Genomic DNA, 27,959 nt, shown 5'->3' with positions numbered 1-27,959 from the left:
ATTTGAGGGCACAGGTTTAAGGTGAGAGGAGATAAATTTAAGAGGGACCTCAGGGCCACTCAGAGAGTAGTCTGAATGAATGAGCTGCCAGACAAAGCTATAGAAGTGGATATAATTATGACTTTAAAGTCATGGTCATACAATATGGAAACAGGCCCTTCATTCTAACTTGTCTATGTTGACCAAGCTGCCCCATCTACGCTCGTCCCATCTGCCCGCATTTGGCACATATCCCTCTAAATCTTTCCTAACCATGTACCTGTCCACATGTATTTTGTATCATACCTCTAGGTTCCTTTTCTCCCGAGACGCAGTCTGAAGAACGATCTCGACCCAAAACGTAATCTATTCCTTTTCTCCAGAGGTGCAGCCTAACCCACTCAGTTAACCCAGCATTTTGAGTCCATCTTCAAATATCTTTAAAATGTTGTTATAGTACCTGCCTCAACTACCTCCTCTGGCAGCTTGTTCCATGTACCCACCTCCCTCAGCTTCCTATTAAACTTTGCCCTCTGTTTTTTGATTCCCTTAACCTAGGTAAAACACTCTGTGCATTCACCCTACCTACTATACCCCTCATAATTTTCTATGCCTCTATAAGATCACCCCCCATCCTCCTGCACTTTATGGGGAAACAGTCTAGCCTGCCCAACCTCTCCCGACAGCTCAGATCCTTTTAAAAGGCATTTGTACCGGATTTAGAGGGAAATGGGCCAAATGCAGGAAAATAGGATTAGCCCTGAATGCCAGTGGTGGGCATGGATGAGTTGGGCTGAAGGACCTGTATCCGTGCTCTACAGCTCTGTGAATCTATGACTGACGGACAGACCTGTGGCTCTGTGGACCTGCGTTTAAGGCTGGTGGCTGGCGTGAGGATGGTGGGGAAAGCTTTAAACGGCTCAGTTCTGAAACAGTGTTCAGCACCCGGACAGTGAGGTCCTGCGCTGCTTTCCCTGCCGTGATCAGCTTTGCAGTACTGGCTTCCCAAGTCATTCACACAAAACGAACATGTCCCGATGGAGATGGAAACTCGGCAGCCTTGCACTCCCCCAGTCAGGTAGGGTTCACATCACCGCGGTCTGGGGCAGTACAGGCTGGACCCAAACTGCACAAGGGGAAATACGCACTTCAACGCAACATTTCATCCATTAAAACAACCCAAGTATATAGTGTCCGAGATAGAGAGCAGATCATAGTGGCTGTGAATACTTTGTGCAAACTGTTCTTCCACACACTGAGGGGTGAAGGGTCAGGGGTGACACCCTCACATTGAGGGGTGATATTGACTCTTGGCCCAAGATGGGATTGTCAGTCATATGAAAACGTACACCACACAAGAACTCCATCGACAACCCACTCCCAATCAAAAGTAGACCAGAACATTTTATTCTTAGTTCTGAGACGAAGGACTTCATCACATCACTCAGACTATTTTCAAAGCACCTTACCCTCATTCACTGTATGCCATCAGGGTGATTGATCATTTCACTGACCACCCAAGAGGGTGATGGTTTTAATAATGTAGTGATGGTTGTCCAATATTTCAATGACGTCTAAATGTAATGTTAGTTTGGTAATGTAGTGATGATGATTTAGTTCATTGATTGGCACATGGTCCAGCATTCGAACAGTGACTGTGTCAAACATGCACTGTGATCCAGGCGCTGCTGTTACTCAGCCAATCTCCACAAGCCACAAGCAGCCAGGGCAACAATGGCAGCAGGTATGTGGGACGCTCACTCACCAGAGGCTGTATCCAAGATCCTCAAACACCCTCCTCTCAGTACAGCGCGAGCCCTCTACCACAAGAGGCAGCCCTCGGACGAGGGCAGTTAGGGGGGGGCAATAAACTGCGCCTGCATGCAATGTCCAGATGCACAAACTGACCCATAAACGGCACAGAGATGGTCATTGGGTTTAATGGAGGGATGGATAGTTAGTTAATTGCAACAATGATCCTCAAGTTAAATGTTGTGATTGTTTGAATAACGGTTTGGTTCTTTAACTAAATGCAGTGGAGTGAAACTTGTGAACCAAGCTGACTGTCCAGTGAGATCTGTGCTTGTGACGCTCCCGGCTGGCTCCAGTGTACCACACAACATGCCGGAGTTGCAGGGGGCATCTCACGCTAGGCACGGTACCCCTGCCTCAACCCCCCACCCTCCTCACAGGGCACCCAGCTCAGAGCCTGACTGCTCCCGAAGAACTAATTGATTACAGTAACTGCAAGGATCCTGTCCTCACCGACGGTCGGGCAGATTGTACATGTTCTGGGGCACTGATGCCAGACTACATGCGTGTTTGTGGGCACTGATGCCATCAAACTACATGCATGTTCGGAGGCACTGATGCCAGTCTATGTGTGTTTGGGGGCACTGATGTCATCAGACTACATGCGTGTTCAGGGCATTGATGCCACCGGATTACACGTGTGTTCGGGAGCACTGATGCCATACTACACGCGTGTTCGAGGACAATGATGCCAGACTACACGTATGTTTGAGGGCACTGATGCCATCAGGCTACACACATGTTCGCAGGCACTGATGCCATCAGGAAGCTCGTCCTTAGCCACAAAGAGACGGGGAAGGCGACGGGAAACAGGGATCGTGCGAGTCAGTCCTGCAGCCCCGCTCCGCCACTGCTCTAATACTCAGGCTGTCCCTGCAACTCTGTTGCCCACTGTCTGACGGGTGACTGCCTGAGTGCCCAGTCACAGGGGGAACCTCGTTCCGTGGTTCCTCTGCAGGCCCACGACTGGATTAAATGCCCCACAAATGTCAGAAATGCTCAAAGCCCTCGGTTCTGTTAGTTTGCTCAGAATGACGCAGGAGCTGAATGTTAACGGAAGATTGAACTGATAACTGTTGATGATGACTGAAAGCTAGTGGACATGCACAGTGAGCCCTGTGACGGGTCACCACCCGGTATCCCATCGCAAGAGAGCAGCAATGTAGTACTGCCCCCCTCTTCGGACAGTGGCTGTGACCCAGACCAGCCCAGTGGCTTCACCCCGGTGGTCACAGGGCAGTGAAGAGTGTGTCAGAGGGTGGAATGGCGCCATTCGATACGATCACACAACCCCAGGCTTGTTGACTTTCAAAGCGGCAGGGGATGAAGTCACACAATTTATCGGGGGCCCCGTCAACACGAGCAGCCCGTAAGGTTAGAAAGGTTTCAATCCAAACAGTCACATGCTGATTGTCTTCCAACTCCGAGGTGGTAGAGAGGCAGTGAGAGTCTTGCTGCGGGTTAATGGAGCAGCACTACATGTAACAGTCACACTGGAAGATTACCGCAGGGCTGGTGCCTAGGACCCTGTGGAGTGCAGGCTCGGGACCGGGTAGAACTTGGAGATACGGCTCTGTGCCGAAGGGTTGAGGCATTCCGACTCCCCGCTCATCCTGAAGAAGACTTCTTGCTCCTGCAGCTTCCGAGCAAATTCTTCCTCCAGAGCCTGAAATAAGTTTGTTAAACTATTAGTGATGGAGGAAGCCTGGTGTTGGTTTTGTTATTGTCACATGTACCTAGACACAGTGAAAAGCTTTGTCTGCGTGCTATCCAGTCAAATCATACCGTACACGAATACAATCAAACTGTACACAAGTACAACAGGTAGTGCAAAGTGAAAATTGCCAGAACGCAGAACAATGGCACGGTGGCGCAGCGGTAGAGTTGCTGCCTTACAGAGCATACAACGCCAGAGACCCGGGTTCGATCCCGACTACAGGTGCTGTCTGTACGGAGTTTGCATGTTCTCCCTGTGACCTGCGTGGGTTTTCTCCGAGAGCTTCGGTTTCTTTCCACAGTCCAAAGACGTACAGGTTTGTAGGTTAATTGACTTGATAAAATTGTAAATTGTCCTGAATGTGTGTGTAAGGTAATGTAAGTGTGCGGGGATCGCTGGTCGGTGCGGATTCAGAAGGCTGAAGGGCCTGTTTCCGCACTGTATCTCTGAACTGAACTAAACGTGTGATAGAGTGTTATTGGGGATTAGGATGTCCATACCTTCTTGCGGGGCCGCAGCTTGTCCCTCCATTCCTTCAGCTCCTGACTGTGCTCCTCATCCACCTCCTTCAGCTTGTGGGTCTCGTGTTCGATCAGCAGGTGACACTTCTCATTCTGCACCAGCAAGGAGAGTGGACAGAGATGGTCAGTGGCCCAGGCCCCTGCCTCGCACTACACGCCCAAGCCCGCCACCAACACTGCACAAGCTTGTTCGGCCAGGGATGAGAGGCCAAGGGGGTGGGGGGGTGGCACGTGTTGTTGGGCTGTGGCGAAGGAGGGGCCAGGGGAGGGTGGGACGGAGGGAGGGGGCGGGGACAGGAGGCTACATGTTGCTGGGCCGGGGCAGGCGATGGGGGACTGTGGATATTGTGGGGCTGCCAGTGGGGCCGGGGTGAAGGGGGGGGTGGGGTACATGGGAGGGAGTTAGATGTGGCCCTTGTGGCTAAGGGGATCAGAGGGTATGGAGAGAAGGCAGGTACGGGATACTGAGTTGGATGATCAGCCATGATCATATTGAATGGCGGTGCAGGCTCGAAGGGCCGAATGGCCTACTCCTGCACCTAATTTCTATGTCTATGTTTCTATGTTGTGGGGCAGGCGGTCGAGGTGGGGGTGGGACTGAGGTGGTACATTGTGGGGCCAGTGGTACATGTGGTGGGGTGGGTGTACAAGCTGCGGGAGCTTACCTGCAGTTGCTGTAACTCGCGGATGTTGCCGTCACACTGGAGCTGCAGGTCCCGCATCTGGTTCTCGTGCTTGTGGTGCTGCTGCAGCCTCTCGTTTTTCTGCCTCTTCTCCTCCTGGCTGGCAAACTGCCCGGAGAAGGGTCGGTCAGTAATTATCTGCCAGTGCCCTTCTCCCCCGGGGCCCCATGCCCCCTCCCTCAGGGTCATTACCTGTCCCTTAGGGCTAGCGTCCATCCCACAGGGTCAGTGCTTCTACCTCAGGGCCCCTGCCCATCACACAGGGCCCGTCCCTCTCCCAGGGCCAGTTCCTGTCCCACAGGGTGTGGGCTGTTTGCAAGTGCAGGTTCTATCGCAACGTTTAAGACATACTTAGACAGGTACATGGATAGGACAGGTTTGGAGGGATATGGGCCAAACGCAGGCAGGTGGGACTAGTGTGAATGGGGCAAGTTGGGCCGACGAGCCTGTTTCCACGCTGCGTGACTCTATGAGTACAGGCCTCTCAACATCACAGTCTGCTGGACACTGCGGCCCAGTGGGATTGCCGGTCTGCTCTGGCCCAGTGGGAATATCGATCGGCTCCTGCCCAGGGCACTGTGGAAGTAACTGGCAGTGGTCCCAGTCCAGTCCTGTCCTGGACAATGGCCTTGCAAACCTCTTTACAAATCTGCCCAAACACCAAGGCCTCCTTTCCCCCCTTGCCCCTGCCCATTTACCCTCCGATCCGCTTCATTGCCCCCCCTCGTGGAGCCGATGGGCAGCTGCCGGTCGGGCAAGTGGGGTGGGACAGAATGGACAAGCACTGGAACCTCACCTGTTTAATCTTCTCTCGATCCTGCTCCGGTGAACTCGAGGAGCCAATGCGTAGGCTCTTTTTGAACATGGCCATGCGGGTCTTGGCATCACCGCGTTGGATTTTGGGCAACCTGCCTCTCTCCTGGGTTTGCCCGTTCTTCAGCTCCTCAATAAGACGTTGGTTGTATCTCTGCATCTGTTCCATTTCCTGTCCGCAAATGAAGTATGCCGATTAGTTTAGTTTAGAGATACAGCGCGGGAACAGGCCATTCGGCCCCCCGAGTCCGTGCCGATTCCCTTGCACTAGCCTATCCTACACACTAGGTTCAATTTACAATTTTTCTCCAAAACCAATTAATCTACAAACCTGCATGTCTTTGGGATGTGGGAGGAAACCGGAGCACCTTGGGGGAAAAAACCCCAGACGGTCAAACTGTACAGGCAGCACCCGTAGTCAGCATTGACCCCAGGTCTCTGGCACTGAGACAGCAGCACTACCGCTGCGACACTGTGACCCCCCCCCCCCCCCCCAGATTGGCCACAGAACAAGTGAAAGCGCCACACAACCCCTATGTGTAACAGGAGAAGATCAAAGAGGGCAGAGGGACGGACGCAAGCTGCTACAGCTTTTTGTGTGTATCTTTGGTGTGAACCAGCACACGCAAGGGTGTGTTAGTATTGTGTCATTGCAAACTGCTCTAATAAGCATTTTTGAAAGTAAAAACAACCTGCAAGGATTAGTGAGCGAGTTATGCCAGTTGAGCCTGTGGTGATACCGGCCATGCCCGCTGCAGTTGGTGCACTGTGCCCAGGGCGGGTGCACTGTGCCTGCTGCAGCGGGTGCACTGTGCCCACAGTGCTGGTGTGGAGATGCCGGCTGTGCCAGCGGTGAGTGGGTGTACCGGGCCCAGGGCGAGCGCAGGCTGACCTTCTCGTGCCGTTTCAGCAGCTGGTGCCTCTGCATGAAGTACTGGTCCTTGAGCTGCTGCTTCAGGAGCTGGTGCTTCTCCTGGAGATGCCGCTCCTCCACCTCCCAGATCGCCGCCTCCTTTGCTGCATAACGACAGGCAAGAACCATCGATAACATCCCTCGGCCACGCCACCCCGACCCTTCAGGGTGACCCCGACAGACACACTGGTGACAGTACAGCCCCTCAGTGTGTCCGTCCTAGAGCAGATTCATTGCAGTGGACCAGTGACGTTGGTGTCCTGCCACGGGGACTATCAACAGCAGAGGAGTCTGTTCACATCACACCGCCCCTAGTCACTGCACCACCCTCCTCCCAACCACTCCACCCCACACCATTCGCCCCAACCGATCAGGACCCTGTACTCCACGGGCTCCATCTCCGTCCTCCCTGCACCCCCCCCATCTCCCCCGGGACCCCTCTTCCCCACGGCCCCTCTTCACCCCCTCCCCCCCCCCCCCCATCTCTCTCCACCTCCATCTCCTCCAGGACCACTCTTCTGTGGGGGACCCCTCTCCGCCCGTGTCTCTCCCCTCTCCTCCTGCCGACGCTAGTCGCGCTCCGTCTCCTCCGGGACCCCCCTGCGGCCCTCTCGCCGTCGCCTGCATCCCCCAGCCCACGTTGCCGCCTCTCCCTCCAGCCTCACCTCGCATCATCTGCTGCTTGTTGTTCAGACACTCCCGTTCGATGGTCGCAAGCTCAAGCTTGTGCTGGTGAATGATCTTCTTCAGCGCTCCATCCAACTCCTGCTGCTGCTTCTGCAGGAACTCCTGCTCCTGGGGAGGCAGCCGTGTAATGAGAAGCACGGGGAGGGAAGGAGAGACAAAGTCACGCACAGATAGACACAGCGGCACGGCGACTGACAAACTCCGCCGGGTCACAGACCCGTTCATGCTGCCTGCCTCAAAGAAAGCTGAACGTTTTCATAAACGTCCAGTCAGCTTATGTCTGCCAGTGATTCCTACACCAGGGACATTGCTAGGCTCATTCAGTACTCTGGTGATAAGCCAACAAAGTGCTCACGTGTTGCTGGATAGACTTTGCTCGCGACAGACAGCAAGTCTCCTGGACCGTGTCCCACTGAAACGGGAGCTGCAATGGGAGTGAGAGTCCCGAGCAGGGATCTCCCCTCTCCACATCTCACCCTGGCCACCTCTCGCAACTACTGCTGTGCAGTGGAAAGCCCGGGGACAAAGCCTGGCATGTTCACGCCCAGACTACACTTGGCGTAAGGTCCCTGTATGAGGAAGGGTTCAGGACAGAGCTGCTTCACAGGCACATCACTGCAGGTGGTGAACAGGTGGCGCAGTGTAAACACTAGGTCCAGTGGACTGGACCAGGGCAGGGTCTGCAGGCCAGGGACCGCTAGCTCTCGCTGTGTGGGAGAGCTCAGGGTGCAGGATGTAGAGGGCATACTGTTAACTACCCTCTGCCACAGATTCACCTCTCTCCACTTATTCCCATTTTATTACAACCATCATAGCAGAATACATCCTGGCTTCAGCTATCCACACCGTTGCATCGAACAAAGGCAAGAGCCATTACTGAGCAATGCCACAGCTTCCACTCCAGCTGATTAAATGTGTCTGCTTACTGTGTAATCCAGGTCCCTGGTAGAGGTGTGTTGTAAGCCACACATCAGCTGTAACCCAACGCACACACAGACTGCAATTCTATTTACAGTTCAATGTTCCAACACACACATCGAGGAGTTCAAGTGGGGTGAAGGTTTGGGTCCGAAGATGACAAAACAATGTCAGTCTTGGAGTGAGTCCAGGAAGGCTGTTGGGTTGTCTGGGGCAGTGGGGAGACAAGGGGCAGAGTGAGGGACGGAGGTGACTGCACATTGAGTGAGGGGGGACAGAGAGGGAAGCTATATCATGAGTGGTGGGGACGACAGGGAGAGAATGCAGTGGAGGGGGTTGTACTGATGACACTTGGCCAATTACTCAACAGACGTCCAGTTTTTTTCTTCTAATGCAGGAAGCCCAACATTACTCTGCAACTGAACTTCTGAGGACCAGCCCGATCCTAGGGAACCCCATCTCCAACGGCAGGGATTCCAAACCCAACTCGTCACTGGTGAGACAGGGTCTGGCTCAGGACCAGTGTCCCTCTCCCTCGCCAACAGGTCACTGTGGCTAGATGGACCGCCTTCCCTTGGATCACGTCAAGCTGCACACTGTCGCATTGTTTCGGTGCTGCCAGAGGAAGCTCCAAGCTATTCCTCCCGCTGAAATGCAGCAGAATCTCGTCAATTCTCCATCGACAATATTCGTATTCCTGCATACCATTGCACTCTGGTCCCCAGCAATAACCAGTAACTAAGCCGCACTCAGTGCTATCTAATAATCACCGTCAATAAATATTGCATCTCAAACACACACACACACACACACACACATGCTCACACACTTCTAAACATTTCACAAAGTTTCATTACTTAGAAGAAGGAGAATATCTTGAAGATTTACTAGAATGGATAAAAACAGAGCACCAGTTTTTTTTTTTAATGCCTGGGTTCTACATGAAAAGCATTCGTCTGTGTTTTTAGCTGAAGCATGTCCTTGAAAGAAGTCCACGTGTTGGGGAAACCAGAGCAGGCATGTGGTGCCCACAGTGTGACTTGCGCACATCCTTGCCCCGATACATTTCTGCTGGAAACATCTGCCGGCAGTTGGGCAGCCACAGGGTGTTTAAGAATTGATTGAAATCTCCCGATAACCTGAGGAAAATTACAAGCAGACTGTTCTATGTTCTTTACAATTGTTTTTTTTGCTCAATTTGTTTGAAATGCAAACAAACCTGTTTGAAAAGCAAAATGAAATTGTCAATGCTGGAAATCTCTCATTCAGAAACCACACCACACCTGCACACTTTAAAACATAGAACAGTGCAGAACAGGAAAAGGCCCTTCGGCCAACCACGTCTGTGCAACCATGGAGTTAATTATAATTAATAAAATCTGCCAGCACATGAGCTAAATCGTTCCACCCTCGTCTGTCTAAATGCGGCTTGAATACCATCATGTCATTTGCCTCCTCCACCAGCTCTGGCAGCATGTTCCAGGCACCCACCTCCCTCTGTGTAGGAACGATTGCCTTGGACATCTCCTGTATACTCTGCCCCTCTGCCTCGAAGTATTTGACATTTCCACCCTGGCTTTCTTAATTTTACATCCTGCTATTGGGTCTCCCCTCAGCTCCCAACGCTCCAGTTTCATTAAGAACCAATCCCAATGTTGTCACCGTAGACAGAGGGCACTGCTATTGCTTTATGGCAAACGGCACCCAGATTTACAGAGGCACAACACTAACTCATTGATACATCCTCATACCTCCCTCTGGACTGCCCCTGAATGTTGGCTCCCAGACAGTGACCAAACTCATTTCATCTGGAGATCCTCTTTCCTCCAGACTCCATCTCGTGGTCTTTGACTACCTTCCCGAGGACCCACAGAAGACCACGCTCAGACCTGTTGTCTCTTTTCCCTCCGAGTCTCTTTGCACACCCCTGACAGGCCAAGATATCCAGAACCAGGAGTTCACTGCCTCAGAATAGGAAATCAGCCGTTCTGGGTAGAGATGAAAATAAATGTTATTGTCCAAAGTTCTGGATTTCCGCAAGAAAGCATCGGGTGTTACTGAGGGCAGATGCCACGCGGACAGAGCAGGCGCTGGAGGTGACACACATGCAGCACACAGATACACAACAAACCTGCCCACCACAAGGAAGGGCAAAGGCACTTACATCCTGAAGCTGTGCATTGGACAGGGTGCATGATGATAACTGAAAGGACTGTATCATAACCTGGGCGATGGCCTGTGGATTAAAGTACAATGCAGCTCCATCTGCAAAAGGGCAATGAGGCAACACACACACACACACACACACAGCTGACCCGGTGAGCCAAACATGCATAGAGGAGGGAGGTAGAAAGCAGCAGTGTGGCAGAGAGAACCGGCCATGAGAGCTGAGACGATTGGAGAAGGTCCAGCGGAGGTGTACGAGAATGGTCCCAGGAATGATTGGGTTAACGTATGATGAGTGTCTGGAGGCAATGGGCCTGTACTCGCTGGAGTTTACAAGGATGAGGGGTGGTGGTGGGGGGGGAAACCTCATTGCAACTTACCGAACAGTGAAAGGCCTAGATAGAGTGAATTTGGAGAGGAGTCGAGGACCAGAGGCTATAGCCACAGAATAATAGGATGTATCTTTAGAAAGGAGATGAGGAGGAATTTATTTAGTTAGAGGGTGGTAAATCTGTGAAATTCATTGACACAGAAGGCAGCGGAGGCGAAGTCAATGGATATTTTTAAGGTGGAGATTGACAGATGTTTGATTAGTATGGGTGTCAGCAGTATGGGTGTCAGCACCTCTCTGCCTCAGAGGGCGGTGGAGGCAGGTTCTCTGGATGCTTTCAAGAGAGAGCTGGATAGGGCTATTAAAGATAGGGGATATGGGGAAAAGGCAGGAACGGGGTACTGATTGGGGATGATCAGCCATGATCACATTGAATGGCGGTGCTGGCTCGAAGGGCCGAATGGCCTACTCCTGCACCTATTGTCTATTATGGGGTGAAGACAGGAGAATGGGGTTGAGGGGAAAGATAAATTATTCATGATTGAATGGTGGAGTGGACTTAATGGGCCAAATGGCCTTATTCTGCTCCTAGAAGTTATGAACATGACCAAGGCTCCGGTCCTTATTCAGATGTCGATGGAGATCACACATGTGTTGCTGTACAGATGCTCAGTAAATAGTTGCTGACGGTCTCATAGCCCAGGCCATCACGTTGAAGATCTTATCAACGTTACATCCGCCAAACTCCGGGGATCTCCCATTCTGCATTCCCCACTCTTCATTCCCCGCCCTATATTCCTCACTCCCCGTCTTGGTTCCCTCAACTTTGGGCCCTTGTATCAGACACGGTCTCTTTCTCAAGGCAGTGGGACAGCTGGGATGTCAGCACCCCGACCAGTGGATGAACAATGTCACCGCACCCCCATCCCCCGACCCAGCAGCTCAGTGAGCAGCCAGCCTGCAACCTGAAACCAAACTAATGCCCTCCTTGCAAAGGCCTCGTCCCTGTAAACACTGCTCCCAGTGCACACACACACACACACTGTACAATCTGCACCAAAGATCTGCACCTGCGTCATTGGGCATGGAGCCAGGAGGGAGGGATTTATCAAACCCTCCTTTAGCGCACAGAATGGTGCAGCACAGGAACAGGCCTATCGGCCCACCATGTCTATGCTGGCCTCAAATCCAACCTAACTAATGCCATCTGTCTACAATGGTCAATAACCCTCCATTGACTGCAGCTTCCAGCACCTATCTAACCAAACCTCCATTGCCCGCAGCTTCCTGTCCAATTATAACTCCTCCAATGACTCCAATGACCTGTCTTCTATGACCAAACAAATTTTAATCCCAATTTACCAAGTCACCATGGATCTCATGCACCTTAATCCTCTGGATCAGCCTAGCAGGAGGAAACTTATCAATGCCTTCGTAAAGTTCACATCGCCACCAATTGTCTTTTGGATGATGACAACGTTGGTTCTTTACAAGTTTTAAAAGGTAGGTTATTAATCTGGACAATTATTCTTGTAATGCTTTTGGACAATTTATTTGGGTCTTGTGTCTCCTGTGGACCAGGGTATTTCTTATCCGTTCAATGTCTAGGACTAATGAGTTCTAATTGTTGAACCCAGAGCCCAGTCACACTTGCCCTGTGCACAGGAAAGACCTCAACAGGACATGATATCTGGCAGCAGAAGAGCCAGTGGTCTGCGCCAGTGTAGCACTGACCACAAGCACATGTTTACAGGAAACAGACGTCTGAATTCCTGAAACTTAAACACAAAAGCACATTGCTGGGCCACTATTCTCCATGAAGATGACAACCAAGAGACAGATGTTTGTATTTCCACCATCCCATCAGGAGTGCTCTGGTCCCTCGGCACCCATCACATTTGCTGTCAGAAGCCTCAAAGAGGTCTTCTGGGGCAATGCTAACCAAGGGGCAACAGATCAGTTGATGGTGCAAGAGGTTAGAGCCACATGCGGTGGAAGCAGACAACAGGGTGACTTTTCCCAGTGCGGGGGTCAGACCAGGGCCAGTGCGGGGGTCAGACCCAGGCCAGTGCGGGGGTCAGACCAGGGCCAGTGTGGGAGTCAGACCCAGGCCAGTGCGGGGGTCAGACCCAGGCCAGTGTGGGAGTCAGACCCAGGCCAGTGCGGGGGTCAGACCCAGGCCAGTGTGGGAGTCAGACCCAGGCCAGTGCGGGGGTCAGACCCAGGCCAGTGTGGGAGTCAGACCCGGGCCAGTGTGGGAGTCAGACCCGGGCCAGTGCGGGGGTCAGACCCAGGCCAGTGCGGGGGTCAGACCCAGGCCAGTGCGGGGGTCAGACCCAGGCCAGTGCGGGGGTCAGACCCAGGCCAGTGCGGGGGTCAGACCCAGGCCAGTGCGGGGGTCAGACCCAGGCCAGTGCGGGGGTCAGACCCAGGCCAGTGTGGGGGTCAGACCCAGGCCAGTGTGGGGGTCAGACCAGGGCCAGTGTGGGGGTCAGACCCAGGCCAGTGCGGGGGTCAGACCCAGGCCAGTGTGGGGGTCAGACCCAGGCCAGTGCGGGGGTCAGACCCAGGCCAGTGTGGGGGTCAGACCCAGGCCAGTGTGGGGGTCAGACCCGGGCCAGTGTGGGGGTCAGACCCAGGCCAGTGTGGGGGTCAGACCCAGGCCAGTGCGGGGGTCAGACCCAGGCCAGTGTGGGGGTCAGACCCAGGCCAGTGCGGGGGTCAGACCCAGGCCAGTGTGGGAGTCAGACCCAGGCCAGTGCGGGGGTCAGACCCAGGCCAGTGTGGGAGTCAGACCCGGGCCAGTGTGGGAGTCAGACCCGGGCCAGTGCGGGGGTCAGACCCAGGCCAGTGCGGGGGTCAGACCCAGGCCAGTGCGGGGGTCAGACCCAGGCCAGTGCGGGGGTCAGACCCAGGCCAGTGCGGGGGTCAGACCCAGGCCAGTGCGGGGGTCAGACCCAGGCCAGTGCGGGGGTCAGACCCAGGCCAGTGCGGGGGTCAGACCCAGGCCAGTGTGGGAGTCAGACCCAGGCCAGTGTGGGGGTCAGACCCAGGCCAGTGTGGGAGTCAGACCCAGGCCAGTGTGGGAGTCAGACCCAGGCCAGTGCGGGGGTCAGACCCAGGCCAGTGTGGGGGTCAGACCCAGGCCAGTGCGGGGGTCAGACCCAGGCCAGTGTGGGGGTCAGACCCAGGCCAGTGCGGGGGTCAGACCCAGGCCAGTGCGGGGGTCAGACCAGGGCCAGTGCGGGGGTCAGACCCAGGCCAGTGCTGGAACCCCAGCACTTGAACTGTCCACTGCTGGAGTTGTAAAGCACACAACACACACAGACAGACATGGTACACAACAAACCTGCCAACCATAAAGGGGGGGGGGGGGGAGGATCGCATCCTGACAGGGTGCATGAAGATTACGGAGAAGATTTTAATTCCCTGTCCCACTCACACCGACCGATCCATCTGTCATAGCGAGGCCTAACGCAAGCCAAAAGAGCTGCATCTCATCTTGTGTCTGTGCACAGAGCAGTCTCCTGAACCCAGTACTGAAACTAAACTTCAGCAAAGGTGACTTCTGTCAGTGTCAGTCATCCTGTGTGATATTGGGTCTGTTTGTTTGTTTTTAATCTCCCTTTATTCTCCCTCTGGGAGTGGGGGACTGGCCCAGTCTGACCTGCCAGGCCTGTCTCCCTCTGTATTTCACAACTCTTTTGCCTGCGTTCTCACTCTCTACCTGTTCCCATTCATTCACTGGCCACAGGTAACATTTACAGATTATCCCCACGGTCGCCCCGGTTTTACCCCGTCAGAGACACCAACCCTCCCCCACCCTCGCTGCACATTAACACGCTTCTTTAGCCTCATCCCCAGTTCTGACCAAGGGTCGCCAACCCGACTCTGTTTCTATTTCCCCACACGCTGCCTGACCTGCTGAGTAATTCCTCTGCAAGTTTGAATGACATCAGCAACATCCCAGGGCGTGAACCTGTGGATAAGGGAAGAACCCCGGACTGGGAGTAGAAGGTGGGCAGAGGAAGATTGGTCGATGTAGAGAGGCTGGGGCGAAGGCCAGGCGGCAGCAATGAGCGGAAGATGGTAATTAGCGGTGGTCAGGGTTGTCAGGCAGGCTCCATGTCCCTGGTGCAGGAGAGGAGCGCAAGGTCGGGTGGGACTGGCAGGGGTGCGGGTGTCGGGCTGGTGGGTCAGTAGATTGGAATGAGTGTGGTGGTGGTGGGCTGTTGGTTCTTTCTGAACAGAGGGAGTCATACGGAAAGCCGGCTATGTAGCAGCTTGTGTCGAGGTGGCAAAACACATCAGGGTTCCCCGCGAGTTAACGTCAGGTGTGTGTAGAGAGAGCTCCCAAACAACAAATACAGGCTTCAAACAACTTGAAGATAGATCCCAATGTGGATGTGGTTTGTTAATTCAGTAACATTTGATTGCGGAGCTTTCAGGAGCACGAGGCGCAGGATCTAATTCTCCCCGCAGTGACAAGGCAGCACGCTGGCTGAAGTCAGCCGTAGTTTGTGACCATTCACCTTCGACCAGGGTAACACGACCCAAGCTACACATGAACATACCTACATGCAAGCGTCACGGGAGAGCTAGTCATCACGAGGCGTGCAGTGACACTGCGCTGCGGCTGGCAATAGTTGTACAGACATGAAAGGATTTCCTATCAGACTGGCAACCTCTCGTCGGTACAGGGGAGAGCGGAGTTGATGAGTAATGCCACTCGCGGTTACCTGTACATGCAATGACTGCGAGAGCTCCTCTCGGATGCGTTTCATTTGCTCTTTTCTCTGTTCTCTGGGAAGTTTATCCACTTCATTTTTAACCTACAAGCATGCAGAGGGTTGGGGGAAGTACATTCCTTTTACACAGGAGCATTCAGCAGGAAAGCTCACGAGCCAGGCTGGGCTAGACCCACGCCCTCGGTTAGCACAAGGGTTAGCAGTTAGTAAAGCTGGCAGCTTCTAAACCACCTGGTGCTAGAGATTAGAAGTGTGTGAAACGGTGCAAACTAACAAGGCCTACTTGAAGGCCTTTAACATGCGAGTTTCTGGGAAGCATTGTCCTGGAATCAATCAGAGAAGTAAATTCTGCCAGTTCTGGAGGAATTCTCCAACATTTGAAAATAATGAATTGCAGTGCCTGTATTGCGAGGAAAACAGTGGCCTCCGTGCAGAGGAACAGCAACAAACAGTGATGCGACAGATGACCATGGAACCACGCTGGTCTCATTGAGGGGGGGGGGGGGGGGGGGGGGGAATAAAGGCCGGAAAGTCCAATGATTGTCATGCGAATGGTGAGAGGCCTCTTCTTGAGCACAGAGTCTTGGTTTAACATCTCCACGGCAGCAGTCCCCTCACTCTGCATTATGTTCAACTCTGTGAAGTGGGCACAGTCTGCTGACTCATGGGGATGAGAGTGGTCAAAGTGGACGATTTACGAGGATGTTGCTGGGACACTTGCTCGGGTCAGACTCCATCTGCCATTTCCCCGGCCATTTCTACGTCATTTGTGAAGCTGGAATATTCTGGTCACCTTGGAGAGGGCATTGACCAGGGTGGAGTGCCTCAGTTACAGGGAGAGACTGGACAGACTGAGTCTGTTTGCCTGGGAGCAGAGGAGGCTGAGGAGGCCCCTGATCAGAGTGTAGAAAATGACGATGGGGATAGATGAGGTCGATAGTCAGAAGATTTCTCCGAAAGAACTGTATATAAAATTAGGGGGCATAAATTTAGAAGGATCCAAGGAAGAACTTTTTCACCGGGAGGGTGGCTGGAATCTGGGAAGCACTGCCTGAGGGAGTGGTGAGAGCAGAGACTCTCACAACATGGTATCCAGACGACCATCTGAGACAGCATGGTGGATAAGCCTGCAGAACAAGTGGCCTGAGGGTCTGAGCTACAGGGAGAGGTTGGGTGGGCTACGGCTTATTCATTGGAGGGCAGGAGGCTGAGGGGGTGCTATAGCTGTGTATAAAATCATGTGGGGAATGCACAGCGTGTTTTCTCCAGGGGAGGGGAAAAATCAGAGGGCATAGTCGGAAGAGGAGTCCCGACCCGAAACGTCGTCCTTCCATTCCCTCCCCAGATGCTGCCTGACCCGCTGAGTTACTCTAGCACTGTGCCTTTTGTTCAAGATTCCACCATCTGCAGTCTCTCGTGCCTACACACGAACAGGAATGATTTAGAGGGATATGGGCCAAACACAACAAGCTTAGATGGGGCACCTTGATCCCACTGGAAGAGTTGGGTCGATGGGCCTGTTCCCATACTGCCTGACTCTAAGAATCCCTTGTGACATTGGAATTATTACAAGACAGGTAACCACTAAATAAAGTTTACTTTTTGAAGTGAACAGGCATTGTTTCGACAGCACATTCTCAGAACTCGCATGTTAAAAGGATGTTTATATTGTCCTGGAGAGTTGCATGGTATAACCTGCAGCCATGTCACCTGGACAGGCAGGCTGACAGGGACATTGAAAGCCCTTTGGTAAATGCATTGCCTGGTGACAGGACTGCAGACTACAGCAAGCTGTGTGTTTATCTGTTCCACTATTCAAGGCCAATCAGCCACCCAGCAACACCAAGCAGAGCTCTACCTACCTCTACAAGCACCGCTCCCCATTTCCAACATTCCCCTCCTATACCTGAGGCTTCTGCTCATAACGTCTTAAAGTGCTCGACTTGGAGCAAAAGAAGAGAAAATGGGAGCAACTACTAACAAAATTAGGTTAAAAGTTAAAACTATCAACTTCCAAAAGAAGACACCAGCAGCGACTAGGTGACTAAATCCTTACTGCAGTTAGGAGGCCCTGATGGAAGTCTGCCTTCCTTCAGTTACTTAACCACACCACGTTAGTAGATTGGAGAAGACAGGCAGTTACAAAGTTAAGGGAGAGGATAGTGCAGAACCACAGTGGAGCACAGTTGTTCACTGCACTGAAGGCATGGTGCCAGGACAGCACGAGGCAGAGACTGCAGTTGCTTGGTGTGTTGCTGGCTTGACTCTACTGGGCTGCAGAATCCACCACAGGTAGAAAGGAGGCGGCCACTATCCGCCCAGGGTGGGGTGCTTCAGGTCTCGTTACCTGACGAGGGAATAGCAGTGACCGCACAGCGTGTCCCTGTCCCACACTCTCCTCTGGCCCGCAGCTTTGCCAGCTCCACTCTTCAGCTGAGAAATTGGCAGGGATTGGGCTGTGGTTGGCAACATGCCCTCAGAGGCCTGGCCGTGGTTGGAGGGAGGTTGTGGCTCGGCCAGTCTCTGCCTCACACCTCCATGCCAAGCGGCAGCACATCACCAGGCACAGTGCCCCATTCTCCAGGGCCAAGCGGAGGTGCAGCCCAGCAGACTGGGACAACACTGGTCGGACATCACACTCACCAGTACAATACATAGGTAGGATGGGTCGGAAAGATTTAGCGGGATTTAGCCAAACACGGGCAGGTAGGATTAATTTAGATGGGTCGGTATGGACGAGTTGGGCCGAAGGGCCTGTTTCTGTGCTGTGGAACTCTGTGACGAGAACTTCAAGTGGCTCTCCAACTGGGAAAAACCATCAGAACAGCGATGGCCTTCCCGCCCCTCACCCCCCTCCTCTGTCCCAGCCCCGCTCAGCAAAGCGTTTCTCCAATGCCAGTCCTACACCAAGCAACTCTGCTGCCTCGGTTATGGGAGGAATGTCCGGCAGAAGAAAGAGGTAAGAGTCACCAGCTATTACACCGCCACCACACCGCACACCCAGAGAGCCGTCGGGGAACCAAAGTGCTCAAACCAAACAATGGTCACGTGAAATGCACATAAATCAAACTGAAATCAGCAACATCGTCAAATGATAAAACATTAACAGTAACAAAAACAAAACACTGTTGGACAGGTACCAGCGCACAGACTGCACACTGCTGCAAGGTAACCACGCCATACTCTGGCTGAAGGTTTCCTAACTTGAAACGTCACCTATCCATGGTCTCTGCCTGACCTGCTGAGTTACTCCAGCATTTTGTGTCCCACTCTTGCTGTCAGCTGCTGTAAAGGGCAGCTGTACTTTCACTCCCACCCGATTATATAAGGATGTGTGTACAATGCTGCATCTGCCTCTGGTACCTGTCCTCCAGTCCACAACAAGGCACTGCAACACAGCGTTACTTCAGAGGGCAGCCCCTAACATACTTACCTGTGCAGAAAGAACAGTCCCAACCAGCACTGGGTTAGAGCCAACTGCTCTTTGAGAACGTCTATTGTAGAGAGAGACGGAGAGAGAGAGACAAAGAGAGAGACAGAGAGACAGAGAGACAGAGAGACAGAGAGACAGAGAGACAGAGAGACAGAGAGACAGAGAGACAGAGAGACAGAGAGACAGAGAGACAGAGAGACAGAGAGACAGAGAGACAGAGAGACAGAGAGACAGAGAGACAGAGAGACAGAGACAGAGAGACAGAGACAGAGACAGAGACAGAGACAGAGACAGAGACAGAGACAGAGACAGAGAGAGAGAGAGACAGAGAGAGAGAGAGAGACAGAGAGAGAGGGAGAGAGAGACAGAGAGAGAGACAGAGATCCCTACACTGTGCATCACCACTCACAGGGCAGGCAGAGAGAAAGAACTCCCCCTACATTGTCCATCACACTAGCAGGTACAGCCTGGGATTAAATGTAGAGTGCACCCCATCCATTCTGCCTCATGAATGTCTCCCAACACAGCTGATCTGGGTCCATCAGTAACACTGTGCTGTACATTGCAACTTGAAGCACAACCAGATTAACTCAAAGCCCCCTCAGGTACCAAGTCTGCTCTCGTCAAAGTGAAGCTTACGTTCCTGAGCAAATGGAAAATCTATCTTCAGGCATCAGCTTGTGTAAATACAGTGTGTTGTTTTCAGGAAACACAGGGCAGGTAACTGACCAGGTGACAGTACACATACAGGTGACAATATACAGGTGGGGAGAATAAGCTATTCGGCGTTAGTTTGACAGAGGTCACCACCACAGGGTGCATGTCTCATTACAGGGGAATAGCGTGAAATGGCAACACTGCTGTGTCCCTGGGCAAAGCTCACCCTGGTCAAACCTGGGCCCTGGCACCCGCCAGAGAGCTGGTAAATCAGCTGTAGATAACAGTGAATGTTTGGCAACTCTGCCAGGGAGTCCCTGGAAAAGGAACATGCGGTGTCCATGGACACCAGGTGGGGATTTCCAAGACCACTGGGCACTGCGGGGGTTTAATGCACCTTAGACCAGGATTGTGATATAGTTATTTAATATTTAGTGTTTAAGAATATTTGGTATTTTTTGTATTTGGTGGTGGGTGTGTTGGCGTGTTTGTTTTGTAAATATTATTGTTTGAAAGAATTGAATCAATTTATTTTTGGTAAAATAATAAGACAACACCAGCAGTGTTCAACAACATGGTCTGCATCCGTCACAGGGAAGGAGGGACTGAGGCGGCTGCCCAGAGTACAGGCACTCTCCTTGGCTTCTAAAGCGTAAATCTGTGTCTGATGTTACTAAACAGGGGATGATCAAACTCCGACTGGTCCAGGTCCAGGTCGGATCCACTGCCACCACTGAGGGCTACAACGTGCAGGTTCTCACTCCCCTGGTGAGCACCAACTACACTCTCCCTGCTGGGGTGTGTGTAACCTAGAGTCCTGTCCCAGCCTGCGCTGGGTACCCCTGGCACCCCCTCAACTCAGTCACCCCCTCAACTCAGAGAGCCAGCTCCTGACACCCATCCCCTCACACTGCTACCCCCTCCCCTCACACTGCTACCCCCTCCCCTCACACTGCTACCCCCTCCCCTCACAGTGCCACTGGCCTCCTGCTACCCCCTCCCCTCACAGTGCCAGCTCCTGCCCTCAGTGCCATTCCCTGTTCCCACCCCTCAATTGCAGTGCCAGACCCTGCCATTCCCTCCACAGTGCCAATCCGTCACCACTCACACATTCCCCCCCTCCCCCCCCCCCCCCCCCGGCTACACAGTGCCAGTCCCAACCAGTCCCTCCCATCGCACAGTGCCACCCATTCCCCCCACACACTGCGAGCCGCTCAGCCTTGCCCAACAGCCTCACCTCCTTCTTGCGATTCTTTAAAATGCTCTGGAACTTGGACAGCTCCTTCTCCTGGTCTGACTTGATTCTCTTTGCCTCGTCCCGCAGCCGGGTGGTGTGGTCCTGTTCCAGCCGCTCGATTGTCTGCTTCTGCTGCCGCTCCAGGTTTTCAATCTCCTGGTCGTACTGACGTTTCTTACTCTGTTGGCAAACAGCAATGCAGAGAAACTATATGCTGCACTCTGGCATTCCTCCCTCCTCTCTACACTGCACTTGTATGTGGCTTGTATGGTATTATTATCTAACTTGATTGGTTAGCAGATAAACAAAAGCGTTTAACTTGGGTACATATGGCAAGGATAGACCTGAACCTAAATCTTTCCTCAGAGCCACCCCATTTAACATCATGGTAAGAATTCCATCCCAGCAGCTTCATTTAGTTTAGTTTATTATCACGGCATGGTGGGGCAGCGATAGAGTTGCTGTCTTAAAGCCCCTGTCCCACTTAGGAGACCTAAACAGCAACCGATGGTGACCTTGCCCGTCACCCAAGGTTTCCATGAGGTCACCGGAGGTTTTGGTCACTTTCCCTAATGGCCGAAAGTGGTCGAGGCTTCATCTAGGTTGCTGCTATTTTTTCATCATGATTAAAACCGGACTCGACTAAAAATAGGTTGCCGTTTTAAACATCGATCATTTTTTAGTCGCAGGTCTAGTCGAAGCCGGTTTTCTTCATAGTCGAGGAAGGGTTTCAACATATGCGTGAGAGGTGGTAGGAGGTTGCAGGTCACCTCGACCTTGATTTTTTTTTTGGGTGGCGGGCAAGTTCACCAGAGGTTGCTGTTTAGGTCTCCTAAGTGGGACAGGGGCATAGTGCCAGAATCCCGGGTTTGGTCCTGACTACGGGTGCTGCTGTACGGAGTTTGTACGTTCTTCCCGTGACCTGTGTGGGTTTACTCCAGGTGCTCTGGTTTCCTCCCACACTCCGAGTGTGTGCAGGATAGTGTTAGCGTCGGTCGGCACGGACTCGGTGGGCCAAAGGTTAACCATACAGTGGAAAGACAATACATGATTACAATTGTGCCATCTACAGTCTACAGATTGGTTTGAGTAGAGATTTTTAAAAAATGGAGCATTGGTAAAGAGTATTTGCAGATCTACTATTTTGACCAGCACATGTGGTGTCGCCCTGGCTTGGCCGCCATCGTGGTTTGTCTTTTTTTAAATATAGTTTCAAAGGTGTTGGGGAGGCAGAAGGTTAGGTTAGTGTGCGAGGGTCTCAGTCAGAGGTGGGGGCAGCAGACTGATCCAGTGGTGGAGGGAAAGGAGAGCAGCTGGGACTCTGGAGGGGTTGGAGCAAGATGCCACCTCGTCCCCTTGCACTGATAACCCCTCCCCTCACACTATTACCCCCTCCCACACTCCCACCCTCTTACCTCACACTGCCACCCTGTATCAGAGAGAGCAGAGGTCCGTTGGGAGGAAGGGGAGAGATTGGCTGGAGACTGGAGCAGCAGTGAGCCCATGTCAGAGGGATGGGAGGTGCAGTGTTAAGAGGGCAGGATGATCCAGAGTCAAGACCATGAGACATAGAAGCAAAATTAGTCCATCGGCCCATCAAGTTTACTCCACCATTCAATCATGGTTGATCTATCTCTCCCTCCTAACCCCTTTCTCTTGCCTTCTCCCCATAACTCTTTACCCCAAACTAATCAATAATCTATCTATCCCTGCCTTAAAAATATCCATTGACTTGGCCCCCACAGCCTTCTGTGGCAAAAAAATCCCCAGATTCACCACCTTCTGACTAAAGAAATTCCTCCTCATCTCCTTCCTAAAGGAACATCCTTTAATTCTGAGACAATGACCTCTGGTCCTAGATTCACCCACTAGCAGAAACATCCTCTCCACATCCACACTATCCAAGCCTTTCACTATGCGACCCCAATGAATCCAAATTTTGTAGAACAAATCCTGTTATTTTAATTAATATGTTTTTGTTCGTCTTTTATTATTTTTATTTTAATCTTAAAATGAACGTATTTAAAATACCAAAGAGTAAAAGAAGATTCAACTAAATAATCCTCCCCGACTGACGGCCACAATTAAAACATCAGTAAGTCGTGAGGGCTATTTTATTGCTACGAAGAGTAACTCGCTTTGGGCACTCTTACGGGTAGAACACGAGGAATAGATTTCTTCAACAACTTTCAAGATAAATGTTGTGAAGTATATCTAATTGAAGTTTCTTGGATGCGGCCATATTAGATTACAGCTAACTTAATGCGGAATTCCAACATGAAAAGGTTCCCCACCCTGATCTATTCCTTTCATTATTCAGTAGGTTTCAATGAGATCCCCCCTCAACCATCTAAACGTTAGCGAGTACAGGCCCAGAGGCATCAAATGTTCCTCAAGCCTTAATCTAATCATCCCCAGGATCATTCTCATGAACCTTCTCTGGACCCTCTCCAATGCTAGCACGTCCTTCCTCATAGACGGGGCCAAAAACTCCTCAGAATGCTCCAAATGAGGCACGACCCGTGCCTTATAAAACCCCAGCATTACATCCTTGAGCAAAGGGGGGTGAGGGGATTCAGGAATTTGGGGTGGAGGCAGGAGCAAATGTATCCACTATTTTCGAGGGAAGGGAAGCCATCTGGTGCTGGAGAAGGGGACAGGATTGGTGACTGCATCGTCCAGCATTCGAGAAGGAAGATATTGTTAGTGCTGGCAAACAGCTGCAGTCTTTTTAAAGTTAAACTAACAAATAAGTGGGTTGAGGTACACTTTGAGATCGACTATAGAAAGTAGTAGAGGAGAAACATCTTAACGATTCAGGAATTTATAAAAATAGCAGACTAACTATCGAGACGGATCCAGAGCACAGCTGCAGCACTTTAAATAGTCGCGGCTTTACTGAGCGCATTCTAGACCGCATCTTATTCTGAGTGTGGCTGCGATGCTGGAATCCGAGTGATAAACATGGGCAGCAAAGTAAAGGAAGGAGAAATGGAGACACAAGACACGGCAGTTGCTGGAACCTTGAGAAAAGCAACAAAGTGCTGGAGGAACTCAGCAGGTCAGGCAATGTCTGTGGAGGGAATGGACAGATCAGGACTGGAGTCTAAAGAAGGGTCCTGACCCGAAACATTGTCTGCCAATTCCCTCCACAGATGCTGCCTGGCCTGCTGAGTTCGTCCAGTGCCGAGTGTTTTGCTCAGGTTTGTCTGGCACGTTTCCGGTCACTTGCGCCATTCCCCTGTGAACAGCTTCCTCTCACACATCTTACACCAGCCAGCTAGACGGGATGCACTCCTTCCACACTGCCAACGCCTCGGCTCCCCAGCCCGGTGACTGAGAGCGACGTGACTTACCGTCATCTCCTGCTCGAAGCGGCGGAAGGTGTGCTCGCGCTGCTGCTGCAGCTTGTTGCTCAGCTGCTGCTGCGTGCGCTGCTCCTCCTTCTGCAGCAGCCGCAGCTCCCGCAACTCCTGGCGCCTGCAGGGGGAAACAGAGAGGCGGCTGTGAGCCCATCCCCACACGGAGAAACAGAGGGACCCCACGGCTCAGACCAGTCATTTTGCAGGAAGCCCGGACATATTGGAGCGGGGCGATAAGGTGCTCTGTAAACACGGGCCACTCCCGCAGAGAGCGGTTCTGGGAGCAGGGAAGTAGAATTGGGCAGGTTACTGGACGGTTCAACATCCTGACATCAGTGGGAAAAGCTTGCATACGGAAACCACTGTGAAATCCCTTGGTGACAAAGAGCCTAGGCATTCTGCATGAACAAGGTGGGCACGCTGTACAGCTCTAAGACTAAAAATATTTTCATCAAATCCAATTATTGTCCTGCAGAAAGGCATTTCCCCCAATCACCACCCCCCCCCCCCCCCTCCTCCCCGAGTTAGACACAAAATGCTGGAACAAAATGCTGGAGTAGCAACTCTGGAGAACATTTGGGTGGTTCAGTGGCAGAGTTGCTGCTTCACAGCGCCAATGACCTGGGTTCGATCCTAACTACAGGTGCTGTCTGTGTGGAGTTCACAGGTTCTCCCTGCGACCGCATGGGTTTCTTCCGGATGCTCCCATTTCCTCCCACATCACAAAGACGTGCAGGGTTTGTAGGTGAATTGGCTTCGGTAAATTGCCCTGAGTGTGTAGGATAGAACTAGTGTACGGGGGATCGCTGGTTGGGCGTGACGGTGGGCAGAAGAGCCTGTTTCCACACTGTATCTCTAAAGTAAACTAAACTGAACAAAAACATGGATAGGTGATGTTTAGGGTCAGGATGCTGCATTTCTTTGAGATATTGCCTGACCTGATTTTGTGTCTATCTTTGGTATAAACCAGCCCCTGCAGTTCCTGCTACTACATTTTGACGCGTCCCCAAGTGTTGTTTTCTGAAACTATACGTCACCATCAGCAGAGCCCAGGGTGAGCAGAGGTGGCCACGTACCTGAGATACCTCATTTCCTCATTGTTCTTGTCGTTGTCAGTGACTATTTTTGACGTCGTCACTCTGACCTCCACACCGTCCACCATAAATTTCCGCGTTTTCTTCAGGGTCTTTTTCTGCTGCCGCATTTCCTGACATTTTATAGACCAAGAAACAAATGAGTGTGTGAAGCACCGCCTGTCCTTGCAACAAGTACAACTCCAGTGCCTGCGCCGAGTGCCGCGACCCCGTTAACTAAGTGATCCGTGTAAAGTTGGTTATCGCCACATGCAGGCCACTGCTTTCCCGGCCTCCTGCATGCTCAAGTGAGGCCAAGAAGAACACGAGTGCTTCACCAACAGTTGACCACAGCAACGTTCCCACCACACTGGCATGGACTGTGTCTGGTACAGCAGACTGTTATCTCAGGAGTCGCGCGCACACACACACACTTCCGAGGTCACAGGCAGAGTGCCGCACAACTGTCTGCAAAAGCAAAGCCCAAAGCAGACTGATTGGGAATTACCATCCCAGTCACCATACCCCAGGTGAGTTTGCGGGCTCATCTTCCACAGCACGGGGTGACAAATGCCAGAAAAAGTCCTGGGAAAAGTTGCTCCATATCCTCATAAACCTCAATGGTATCTCCCGCCACCAGCACGCCTCGCACTGACCACGAATTCCTGTGTAAAAACATTGCCCTGCACATCTCCTTTAAACTTTGTCCCTGTCACCTTAAAACTATGCCATCTTGTATCTGACATTTTCACACTGGGGGGGGGGGAAGGTTCTGATTGTCTACCCTATCCATGCCTCTCATAATTTTACAAACCTCTATCAGGTCTCCCAACGACCTCCAGCATTGCAAAGAAAACAATCCAAGTTAGTCCAACCTCTCAACACCTAACCCGGGCACCGTTCACAAAATAGCACACGGATATGTTTGGTTTGCACAAGGTTGTTACCTCCCGCGTGCATTGTTCCCCAGAAGCAGAAAATGCCCCCCCCCCCCCCTCCCCCCATGCGTTCTGGCACCACTGCAGGGCTCTGCTCCCCGCTCCCCACCACTGCGGCATGCACGCAGTCCTCGCCAACATTCCTCAGTGGCTGATAGGCTGCAGATTGTGATGTCAAGTGACCATGTAACGGTTACTTCCCAAGGTCACAGCTGCGACGGAAGGGGCAGCTAACGTAAAATTTGACCCCCAATGCCAGTAGTTCCTGAAACAGAGCAGCGTTTCAGAAGGGAGGCTTCAAGCTGGCGCCAATGAATTTCACAACATTTTTTTTTTTAACTTTCTAAAAACATTAGGGAGATTGATGGCTGTGATAAATCTTGAAAATGGGCATGGAGGAATTTCCCGACTACAGACATCCAACCATCATGTCAGAGTGATGGGCGCTCAGTAAATGAGTAGCGGCAATACACACTGTCCACCCTTGTCCCCACCGAGCCGTTACCTGGAGTGTTATGGACCCCGTATCCTTATTGCGCGTCAGGAAGTTGGAGATGGACAGATTCAGGTCGATGCTGCTGCTGCTGTCCACTATCGACCCGCTGCCAGAGTCCGCGTCTCTCTCCTTCTCTTTGCCCTTAGCCGGAGGGACCGGCTCTAAATTTCCTTTCGTCTCCTCGATGGTGTCACTGGTTTCCGAGGTGGTTGCTGGCTTCGCTTCCCGCTGGCTCGCGCTCTCAGCTTCCTTCACGCCGCTACCTCCAGCGGTCTGCGTCTCATTTATCTCTCCGCTCTCCCCAGCCAGCGCCGAGGACGGGCTGGGTTCCGGTTGGGCCTTGGCGCCTGTCTCTGAGGCAACCTCTGCTTTCCCGCCACTCCCAGTCACCGTCTCCACCGGCACAACCCCCTCAACGTGCACAGGCTGCCTGTCGGAGATCACCCCCGGGTCCCCAGCACCCTTCACCCGCTCTCCGTCTTCACTTGGGGGAGCTGGACCATCCACAATCGCCTCCCTGTCTCCAGCTCTCAGCTCTGGGCCTGTTGCAATCACACTCTCCCTCGCTTCCACATTAGCATCCTCCATCACACTGACATCTTCTTCCTTGGCTGCTTCTTCTGCTCGCTCTGCCGCTGCAGTCTTGGCTAGGTCAGCACCTCCCTCAGCCACTACCTCGGTGCCTCGTTCAGTGGCTCCCTCTGCCTCAGTGACCCCCTCTGCCTCAGTGACCCCCTCTGCCTCAGTGACCCCCTCAGTGGTTCCCTCTGCATCAGTGCGTCCTTCAGCCTCTGCGCCTCCCTCAGCTGGTGCCTCCGCCTCAGGTACTTTCTTTTCCTCTCCGCTCTCTGTTCCGTGACCTCTCTCTGGCTCCACGTCCCTATCCTCCTTGGGCCCTCTGACGTCCTCAGCTGCCTCAATCTCAACCCCTGGGGTCTCAGCTCTGGGCTCCACAACCTTGGGCTCGTCCTCTGCTGCGGCAGGCTCTGCGGCATCGGGCTCTGGCGTCTCTCCCACCGCCTGCACGCCTTCGTCGCTGGTATCCGAGGCATTATTCTCCGTCACCCGCTCCGTGTCGGGCCTCTCGCCCTCGCTGGTGCCGATGCCTTCATCCGACAGCTTGTCGCTGCCCTTGTCCGCGTTCTCCTCCGTGGGCTCCGTCTCCATTTTCTCAGACACGGACTCGAGCACAGACGCAGACTGGGAGAGCTTGTCATCCTCAGAGCTGGCCGTGCTGATGTCCGAAGGTGCCCGCTTGTGCCCTGGCACGGCCTGCGGAGAGAGAACAGCACGGTCCCTTTGTTGTTGTACTCCAGACCACATTTATCCCAGCACAATCCATTAAGTCGATTAAAGACACGCAACACTCTTAAACAGGAACAAGACAAACAGCTAATCCCGGGGGAGCTTGCTCGATGGTGGGCTGTGTTGGAAGCAACTCGGGAGAAGATGAGGCATCTGTGACAGTAGTAAAT

General features: G+C 52.6%; 1 protein-coding gene across 3 annotated transcripts in view; it reads right to left on the bottom strand.

Moving 5' to 3' along the window:
* Positions 1-1,357: 1,357 nt before the first annotated feature.
* Positions 1,358-27,959, bottom strand: part of slk (STE20 like kinase) — a 66,375-nt gene continuing 39,773 nt past the window's right edge. The window contains exons 9-20 of one of the 3 annotated variants that reach the window (XM_033034207.1): positions 26,494-27,756; positions 25,054-25,184; positions 23,972-24,095; positions 20,616-20,795; positions 15,280-15,372; positions 10,208-10,279; positions 7,104-7,233; positions 6,418-6,542; positions 5,509-5,697; positions 4,695-4,820; positions 4,009-4,122; positions 1,358-3,457 (exon numbers count right to left, since the gene is read on the bottom strand). In XM_033034207.1, coding sequence (XP_032890098.1) covers positions 3,311-3,457; positions 4,009-4,122; positions 4,695-4,820; positions 5,509-5,697; positions 6,418-6,542; positions 7,104-7,233; positions 10,208-10,279; positions 15,280-15,372; positions 20,616-20,795; positions 23,972-24,095; positions 25,054-25,184; positions 26,494-27,756 — 2,694 coding nt within the window. In that variant the 3' untranslated portion in view covers positions 1,358-3,310. The remainder of the gene's footprint in view (positions 3,458-4,008; positions 4,123-4,694; positions 4,821-5,508; positions 5,698-6,417; positions 6,543-7,103; positions 7,234-10,207; positions 10,280-15,279; positions 15,373-20,615; positions 20,796-23,971; positions 24,096-25,053; positions 25,185-26,493; positions 27,757-27,959) is intronic. The other 2 variants (XM_033034208.1, XM_033034209.1) reach the window with 2 other exon arrangements.

The sequence above is a fragment of the Amblyraja radiata genome, chromosome 15 (genome assembly GCF_010909765.2).
Source record: "Amblyraja radiata isolate CabotCenter1 chromosome 15, sAmbRad1.1.pri, whole genome shotgun sequence".
Lineage (NCBI taxonomy): Eukaryota > Metazoa > Chordata > Chondrichthyes > Rajiformes > Rajidae > Amblyraja > Amblyraja radiata.
This window is presented reverse-complemented; position numbering and strand designations above follow the sequence as displayed.